Source organism: Cricetulus griseus (assembly GCF_003668045.3).
Source record: "Cricetulus griseus strain 17A/GY chromosome 1 unlocalized genomic scaffold, alternate assembly CriGri-PICRH-1.0 chr1_1, whole genome shotgun sequence".
In the NCBI taxonomy this organism is placed as follows: Eukaryota; Metazoa; Chordata; class Mammalia; order Rodentia; family Cricetidae; genus Cricetulus; species Cricetulus griseus.
In genome coordinates this window covers 62,031,886-62,041,670 of record NW_023276807.1, presented here as the reverse complement: position 1 = coordinate 62,041,670, position 9,785 = coordinate 62,031,886, and the positions used below count along the sequence as shown (strand labels likewise).

General features: G+C 42.1%; 1 protein-coding gene across 1 annotated transcript; it reads left to right on the top strand.

The window, feature by feature from the left end:
- The first annotated feature begins 1,090 nt into the window (after positions 1–1,090).
- Positions 1,091–2,445, top strand: LOC107977597 (alpha-defensin 3-like). Its single transcript, XM_027389655.2, has 2 exons — positions 1,091–1,557; positions 2,243–2,445. The coding sequence occupies exons 1-2, from the start codon at positions 1,386–1,388 to the stop codon at positions 2,350–2,352; spliced, it is 282 nt and encodes a 93-aa protein (XP_027245456.2). The 5' UTR covers positions 1,091–1,385; the 3' UTR covers positions 2,353–2,445.
- The last annotated feature ends 7,340 nt before the right edge of the window (positions 2,446–9,785 follow it).

Below are 9,785 nucleotides of genomic sequence, written 5' to 3'. Positions count from 1 at the left end.
GTTTCAGTTAAGTAAACAGTAGACTACTCCCACAATGGTCAGACAAGTCTTGGTTGGGCCTGGACATGCAAAGAGAGTATAAGGCACTGGTTGAAGGAATTACCAGTGAGGGACACACAATCTGGAAAGATGCTTGAGGTATCCATGATGGTTGTCATATTGGCTTCATGATGGTCAGTAGCATGATCAACAGTCACCAGTGTACTATGGATGGGAACAGTGAGCCTATATGACTTTATATGCATCACTTTGGTAAAGTAGATTTTCTGCTTCTAGATATGTAATCAAAACCATTGGGGCCTTTATGCTAGATGATACATTTACATATTTCTATTATACATGTATCCATAAGATGATATACATTGATGTTTTCTTACTTAATAAAAATGCACAGAAATCACTAAATTCTACAAACTGGAAAAGGATCTCAATTTGATGAATGAATTCATAGCAGATACCATGAATTTAAGGCAAGAGAAAAATTTGATATACTTATTCATTTATTCTTTACACAACATGAATACTAGGGAAAACGTAACAGTTCAGTACAGAAAAGAGTCATGCTGAAGACTACTGGTTTCATGGAAAACCAGGAAGAGGATTTCCTGGCATGAAAACTCTTTATTGTGTTGTATTGTTTATTGTGCCGTAATTCTTGTTGCCTAAATGTAAAATGACCACAATCTTAAACGTGAACCACAGCACATCATTGGATGGCTCCCCAAGTGTGAAGAGGCATCTGGAATTCCCCTCATGAGATGTGGTCAGGTCACCATAGCTTCTTCAAGACAGCATGCTCTAGCCTCATTCTGTCCCTCAACTCCTCATGAACTAGATACACCAGGACCATCTTACTTTCTCCATAATGGACCCAAAGGAGGGAACTCACAAAGTCTTCCTTCATGAGGGAGGTAATACTCCAAATGACTAAAAGAACTGACTGTCAAAGCCCCTTTTGTGTTCCAGCATTCTCACTCTCTAAGAACAGCAAGCTCCCACTTCAGAAAACAAAAAAACCCTGTTCCATGAGTTTACTAACTTTGAAATGCCCACCTCTTTCTTTTCCTCACTACAGAAAGTAAACACTCAAGCAGATGGGAAACAGGAGAAGATAGCTGATGCTGCTTCATCATTGTCAGCTGGAATGGAGCAGGGAGAGTTGTCACTGAACACACAGACCAACAGCATGGCAGCAGGTGTGAGAACAGAAGAACATCAAAGAAATCATGAGGACAACAGTCTCTCCCAGTTCCGTCAGTGTGTGCCCTCTCTTCCCACAGAACCTGTGTCTGCACCTTCTCATGACAGCCCTATAAATGCAGCCTGGCTCCTCACTCCCCACACACAGAGCTCTTGTTCACAGCTCCTCCAGGTGACTCTCAGCCATGAAGACACTTGTCCTCCTCTCTGCCCTTGTCCTGCTGGCCTTTCAGGCCCTGGCTGATCCTCTGCCAGAAGCAAATGAGGAGGCTAAAAATGAGGAGCAGCCAGGAGTAGAAGACCAAGATGTGTCCATCTCTTTTGGAGACCCAGATGTCTCTGTTTTTCCAGGTCAAGGTGAGTGGTGATGCCCAAGTATGATAGTGGGTTGGGTGTCTCCTGAGACAGGGTTGAAGGGGTGCCCTGGAATCCTGTGCAGAGCCGTGTGATTCTGAAAGGTTTCTCTTATGATCCTCCATGATCTTCACTGTCTAAATCATAGAAGTAATAGACAAAGTTAAAAAAGCATAACTGATTGTCTTTCTTTTGAAGACTTTGACCTAAAAATTTATCTGTGGAATAGTTTCAAAATATAGAGCATATTAATTAGCCCTTTGTCTATCCAGTTGTTAACTTTGTTTTTGAAAGAAAAATCTTCTCTGCTTAAAAGAATAGTTTTAGGAAACAAATGCCAGTGTATGATTATGTTGGGTCAGGAAGACACAAAAAGGTGAAGGAACAGAAACGCCTGTCAAGTCTGTCATGTGATCAACACTTGTTTTTTTTTTTTTTTTGCAAAATATAAAACACATTTTATTTTATAGGAAGGCTTAAAACAGTTTGTAATGTGGGATCCACATGTGACCAATACTTTTTAAATGTATTATTTTCCAGTGTTTAGAGTTGATCTTGGTTCTGGGTGTGCTGTCACTGATACCAACAAATGTCCTCTGTACCATATGTCATGTGTCTTTATGGTATTGTATACTATTGCACACTGCTGGATACCTTACTTAGTGCCTGGTATTCTCTGTTTCCTCAGCTGCACCAAGCAGGGCATGCTCATGTAGAAAAAAATCCTGCAGACGTTCTGAGCGTGTTTCTGGGATATGCAAACCAGGTCCATTTCCTGCCGTACTCTGCTGCCTCTGAGACCGTAGACAAGACCAACATGTGCTCTGGGGCATCATGATCTGTTTACCCTTATACTTAGCTTCAATTGTTTTCCTTTTCAAATAAATTTCCTTGCAGAAAAACAATCTGTTTTTATGTTTCTTTGTTGCTTTCCATATGGCTTAGTCAGGACTCTTCTGAGCTAGGTACAGACTCTTCAATGAATCCTTATACACCAAGTCTGTTACACTTTAGTGTAAGTGAGCAATCAGCAGAAAATAGGGTCAAGGTCTCTTTATTCGGATACAAGGCCTAGGGCAGGCCAAAGCGAGGAGGAGGGAGCTGGCAGATGGGCCAGAAGAAGAAGGGGAGGGGCACGTGTCTGTTGAATTAGTGTTGAATTAGTGGTAGTGTAGTGTAGTGCATGACAGAGGAGAGGCTGGGGGAGGTTGACTGCATGGGCCAGCCGGCAGGGTTGCGCTGGCGGGGATGGCAGGAGCAAACTCTGAGTTGGGAGATGGAGCTGGGCGGGAAGGGCTGGGGGATTCAACTCACTTTGTGTTTTCCTTGGTCCCGCGGAGCTGGACCTGCAAGGATGCTGGAGCCCCACATTGGGTGCCACTTGTAAGTGAGCAATCAGCAGTCAATAGGGTCATGGTCTCTTTATTCGTATACACCAGCCAAGGGCAGGTCAAAGCCAGGAGGAGGGAGCCGGAAGAAGGGCCAGAAGTAGAAGGGAAGGGGCACGTGTCTGTGTCTGAGGTCCTTTAGGAAGCCTTTTCTACTTCACCTTAGACTTCCCCTCACCCCGCCCTCATGGGCGTGTTCCGGGCACACCTGTCCAGGTTATCTGGGGTGGAGCTAGAATGTCTCCCTACACTTTAGTAGTCATTTCAAGGGTGAAGAGAAGCTCCGATAATAAGTCACATCTCAGGATACCCTTTCAATAATCAAATACTTTTGACTTGCCATTATCTTCAACTTGCTATTACTTTAAACTTTCTTCTCTATTCCTTCCTGTATTGTGGGGGTCAGGAACTCTGTTCCAGGACTCTTCACCATGGAAGAGGCTGTGGCTTGATGTAAATGAAGGATCTGATTGAGGTGGAGTTTCTGTGTCCTCAAGACCACAGTTTCATCCACAGTCTGCCTTGCTCACAGGGATTTGGTGTGATTCATTGAATTCCCCCAGTCACTGGGACTTTAGACAAGCAATGTATGTTAAGTATATATATTTGTCATTTTGAAACAAGGTTCCTCCGTATAACCCTGGAAGTCCTAGAACTCACTTTGTAGACCAGGTTGGCTACCAACCCACAGAGATCAACCTGCCTCTGCCTCTCAGGTGCTATGATTTAAAGTATGTGCCAAGACATATTTTTGAAAGCTTATAATTTTCTCTGGCATTAATATCATGGTTCATAAGACCTCTGTCATTCCCACTGACTTTTGTATTTGCTAACACATCCTGTAATTGTGGTTCCTGGCATAAACACATGCCTGCTACATCTTGTCCTGACATAAGGTCTCTCTCTCTCTCTCTAAGCAGCATTTCATGAACTTGGTCATTCTGACATAAACATCATGTGTATTTGTCCAGTAAGCACATGGGGAATAGGGCTGGAGATGCCACTGATGAATCAGAGACTGCAAAGTGACTTTGATGACACCAAAAACATCCTTGTGGGCTATTCCTGCTTCTTCTCTGACCTTTTGTGCTACATCCATCTTTCTTTCCTCAACCTACACAAACTTTAATTGAAGTTCCAAAGCTTATCCTGGACTATTACCTGTAATCCTGACCTGACCAATTTGTGAACTCAGGATGCCAGGTTTTCCTCTGCTTCACAGACATTCACACTTGTGTTCACAGCAGTACAGGGCCACAAATGGGCTATAGCTTTCAGTACTTGTTTATTTCTGCAGTTTCTTGTATACACCACATCAACATTTCTTTCTTTGTGTCTGTCATTTTTCTTCAACTAGTTCTTTTCCTACAATATATTCTGATCACTGTTTTCCCTTTTCAATCTCTCCCAGATCCTCTCCACCACTCCAACTTGATGCCTTCTCTTTCTCTTTAGACAAGATCTCCTGAGAAAAATGGGAACATGGAGGGAGGGGAGAGGGAGCTAGCTGAATGAGAAGGGGAGAAGAGGAGGGGTGAGGAGGTCATTATGGGCAGGGGGGTTGAGTTGTGGGAAGATAAAGCGAGCAAGATAAAAGATACCATAATAGAGGGAGACATTATATGTTTAAGGAGAAATAAGGCACCAGGGAAATATCTGGAGAGCTACAAAAATGACACCAACTAAAAATCTAAGCAACAGATGAGAGGATACCTTAAATGCTCTCCCCTGATAATGAGATTGATGACTACTTTATATACTATCCTATAGCCTGCATCCAGCAGCTGGTGGAAGTAGAAGTAGACACCCACAGGTAGACCTTGAAGTGATCTGAAATCCAGTTGCAGAGAAGGAGAAGTGTTGAGCAAAGGGATCCATACCAGCCTGGTGAAACCCACAGAAACAGCTGAGATGCACAAGGGAGAGCTCTTGGTCCCCAGACTGATAGCTGGGAAACCAGCAAGGTACTGATCCAGACCCCCTGAATGTGGGTGTTATTGAGAGGACCTTGGAAATCTATGGAGCCCCTTGTAGTGTATCAGTACTTATCCTTAGCATAAGAATAGACTTTGGGAGCCTATCCCACACGGAGGGATAGTCCCTAAGCCTAGACACACGAGTTTTGGCCTATGCCCTATCCCAAAGGATATGACAGACTCTGAAGACCCCCTAAAGAAGTCCTTTCCCTTCATGGGAAGCAGAAAGGGTATGGGATAAGTAGGGTGTTAGTTGGGGGGCAGGGGAGTAAGGGAGTTAGAGGGACCTGGGATTGATAAGTAAAATAATCAGATTACTAATTAAAATAAAAAATAATAAAAGAACTGAGGCCTCTCATAGTAGTACAACAGAAATACTTATAGCTGTCTCTCTCATGAAATATTGATTTGTCTTATAATGTTTATACATATTTATCATTAAAACCCATGGTTTCAGATGATGGGGGACAACATCTGATGATTCCCTGCTCCTGAGCCAGGATGGATATTTGTAGTCTGTATATCATGTCACAGCCCACAGTTGTGCTGAGTGTTCTCTTGTCACCAGCACCACTTACTTACTTAACATACTGCGAGTTCATCTTCAGTAAATGATCCAAATCTTAGCAAATTACTCCTCCTTCTACTCATGGACTTGGACTATTGATGGATTTACTTTCTTGCCATGTCCCACAGATGCTTTAGCCCAAATAAACACACAGACCCTATCTTAATTATGAAACTGTTGGCTGAATGCTAGGGTTTCTTATTGTCTAGCTCTGTCTTAATTATTGACCCATTTCTATCAATCTATATATTCCCTCCAGGCTGAGGCTTACCCAGTAATGGCCTCGAATGTTGTTACTCCCTTGGGAGCATGGCAACTCAGTCAAGGGCTCACTCTGCCTGCGTTTCTCAGAATTCTTCTGATCTCCTAGTCTCACCTATCTTCCTGCCTTATGGGCCAAAAAGTGTTTTATTTAGCAACCAATAACAGAAACATATATAGAGAAGTATATGCACCATCATTGGACCAAAGTACAAATGGCAAATTTGAGTTAGAACACTTGCTTGCATGGTGTCTATTTCTTACTGTAATGGTTTCTTAATCAGCAGTAGGAGATCACAGCAAATGCATGCCCACAGGAAGAGAACCTGTGACTTGTATAGATTATTCTACACATCACCGTTTTTGTCAGTGTATTTATGAAGTGGAACTTTACCGTTTCACTGCATTCCTCAAGAATAACCCAAAACACATAATAAGTAAGTACCATAAAGTCCAGAACTCTATGCCATGCTATGATGAACAAAGTTTTGTTCCGTTTTCATCTAAATTTTTATAATGGGAATGCAGGATTAGTGTGTCATCCGGTATGGTCCAGGATCTGTCCTTGGGGAGAGACTTAGTAGGTAGTGAATAGCCTTGGTGATTACTAGAAAATGAGGGAATCCAGGAAGTGTTTGTATTTTTTTCACTAGAAAATCAAGATACTAAGTTTCCTCAGATATGCCCATCATTCACTCATGAACTGTATCAGAGGAATCAGAAAAAGACAAAGAGAGACAGGCCAGGACAACACTTTTATTCCTAGAAGCAACCAGTTTGTCTTGGTGGTATTCATCCTTACAATTGTCAAGAATTTGAGTGGAAATTCTGCTTCATCCTGAGGTGGTTCCTGAATCTGGAATCCAAGGCTCCAGTAAGTACACATGGGAAACACCATCAATCCTACTGCAGAGATTTTCCACAAAAGAGCTGGTTCCAGCTGTTTTGAGTATAGTCTGGGCATCAGAGTTCTCAGCTGATTCTAAGGCACTACTTTCCTGAGGCTAATTATCAAATAACCATGGCCTCCCGCATCAGATGACCTGAAGACAGTGGGATAGGTTTATAAACCATGAGTTTTAGGGGACAGCCCAAGAGGGTGAATCTAGGTAGTGTCAATCATGTGAACATGTGCTTATTGGTTAGAGAGTTGAAGACAGTGAGAGAGTCACTGTTACCTAGGGTGTCAAAGTACAAAGTGTTTGCCAAAGTAAACATCTGGGTCATATTAGAATGGATAACATTTTCCTCTAACCTGTAAATTTCTGAAATGATCTCTGGATCTAAGTGTGGCAAAGGAAAGTTCCTGAAACACAGAAAAGTATATTTCCTCAATGGATTACATTCTGTTTCTGGTCGTAGAACAAGGTGAGGGTATCCAATTTCAAATGGAATGAATATGAGTTGGGGACATATCTTTGTGTATTAAAACTCTAGCAGCCGGGCATTGGTGACACACGCCATTAATCCCAGCGCTCGGGGGCAGAGGCAGGCGGATCTCTGTGGGTTCGAGGCCAGCCTGGTCTCTAGAGTGAGTGCTAGGATAGGCTCCACAGCTACACAGAGAAACCCTGTCTTAAAAAACCAAAAAACAACTCTATGCAGTGTACCCTAATGTATATTATTGCGAAGAGATGTCATTGACTTCCATGGTCCACAGTAAATGAAGAAAGGATTGTAGAAATATGGGACATGTTTTTGAGAGTGAATCTTATTCAAAGGACGGTAGTGTTGATAAACAGGAGAAGTAACTAGAGCAGGATCACTGAGGTGTTACTTTGTGTCTATAATCCTGTTCAACCTTAAAACGACTACTAAATTGTAACCAAGACTTCTGTATAGGGATTCATTGAAGAGTCTGTTGCATAGCTTGGTAAAGTACTGACTTAGGCACCAACAAACATGAAAACAGATTCTTTTTCCGCAAGGAAATTTATTGGAGAAGGGAAAACAAACAGAGGCTAAGTACAAGATTAATGACAGATCATTAGGTCAGAGTACATGGTGATCTTGTCTCTGGTCTCAGAGGCAGCAGAATATGTAAAGATTTGGTCCTTTTCTACAGATCCCGGTGACATGATGGTAAAAATTTCAGGATTAATTACAGTACCACCAGCACCTTCGACTTTTGCCTGAGGAAAAAGAGAGCACCAGGCAATAAGTAAGGCAGCCAGCAGTATGCATTAGTGTACAATTCTATGAAGATGCATGACACATGGTACACAGAAGGCTTGTTTGTATTGGTGACATCACTCCCAGCACCATCTTCAACTCCAAACACTGGGAAATAATACACTTAACAAGAGTTGATGACATGAGTGACCTGACAGGCATTTTGGTTCCTTCACCTTTTTGTGTTATTCTGACCCATCCCTGCCAATGAGCTTACATCTGGTTCCTAAATATATTGTTCCAAGAAAAACAGATCTTTCTTTCTGTAACAAAATTATCAACTGGATGGACAAAGGGCTAATCAATATGTTCTACATCTTGAATTTATTCCACAGATGATCACTTAGATCAGAAAACTTAGAATAAATGAAATCAGTTACACTTTTTTTTTTGACTCTCACTGTTACTTCTATGTATAAGACAGTGAAGTTCCTAGAGGATCAAGAAAGATTCTTCCTGAATCACACATCTCCCAATAGGATTCCAGGGCACCTCTTCATTCCTGTCTCAGGAGACTCCAATCATATATCATACTGGGCACCCTGCTCACCTGAACGTTGGAGAGCAGAGACTTCTGGGCCTTCAAAGAGGATGGACACATCCTGGTCCTCTAATCTTGGCTGCGCCTCATTTTCAGTCCCCTCAGTTGCTTCTGGCAGAGGGTCAGCCAGGGCCTGAGAGGCCAACAGGACAAGGGCAGTGAGTAGGACAAGTGTCTTCATGACTGAGATTCACCTGAAGGTGGGGTCAACAGGAGCCTAGTGTGTGGGGAATGAGGAGGCCGTCTGCATTTATAGAGCTGTCATGACAAGGTGCAGACACAGCTTCTGTAGGTACAGAGGGCACACACTGATGGGAACTGAGAGATACTGTTGCCCTCAAGGTCCCTTCGATGTGCCTCTGTTCTCACAGCTGTTGCCATGTTGTCGGTCTGTGTATTTAGTGACAGCCCTCCCTTACAGCCAATAATGTTCAAATTGCCTAGCTCTTCTGTTTCCCGTCTGCTTGAGTATTTACCTTTCTGTACTCAGGGAACAAAAAGTCTACTTTCCAAGTTCATCAGCTCATGGAACATGATTTTGAGTTTTGAACTGGCAGCCTGTTGTTCTCAGAAAGGGATCTGAGGGACAGATTGGGTCAGAGTAAAGCTAGAACAGGTTTTTGTGAAGAAGCTGGTGTAACCTGTGCACATCTTATGAATGCATTCAAGGTGCCTCTTCACACTTTGGGAGCCATTAAATATTGTGCTGTGGGTCAGGTGTCAGGATGTGCGTTTTTTAACTTTTAGAGAATATGAACTTAGTTCCAAGAAACAACACTCAAAATGTAGAGAGTGATTCTATTCCAAGAGCTTCTGCCATTATCTATGAAAACCATTCTGTACATGTTCTCATCCACTTTCCCTCTTCATGTATATGCCAAAAGGTAGCAAAATTCTAATAATTTCAGTTACCATATGGTGTGCCAGGGTTAAAAGTGCTAGCTCATGTTTATATGTTGATGAACACTGTTCCACGCTTAAAATGTTATTCTTAACAACTCAGTTTAATAGCTAGGAAAACAATAAGAACACTATTTCACACGCATATATGTATTTGTTTATCATATTGCCTAATGGGACATGACCTCTTCAGTAGCCTTTTAGACTTCTATATCGCAGTCAAAAACATAGCTTATATTTCAGATACATCCCTCCTTCTTTTGCTCATCTTCAGAGTTTGTCTCAATAGCACTTGGCAAATTTAATATCAAAAACCCACCATGTTCATTTGAATTATTTATATTATTGGTTTTCACTTGTCATTCTCTTGCCAATCTTCAGAATTGGAATGGAGCGTTTACTACAGAAGAATGCTGAGCATAGAA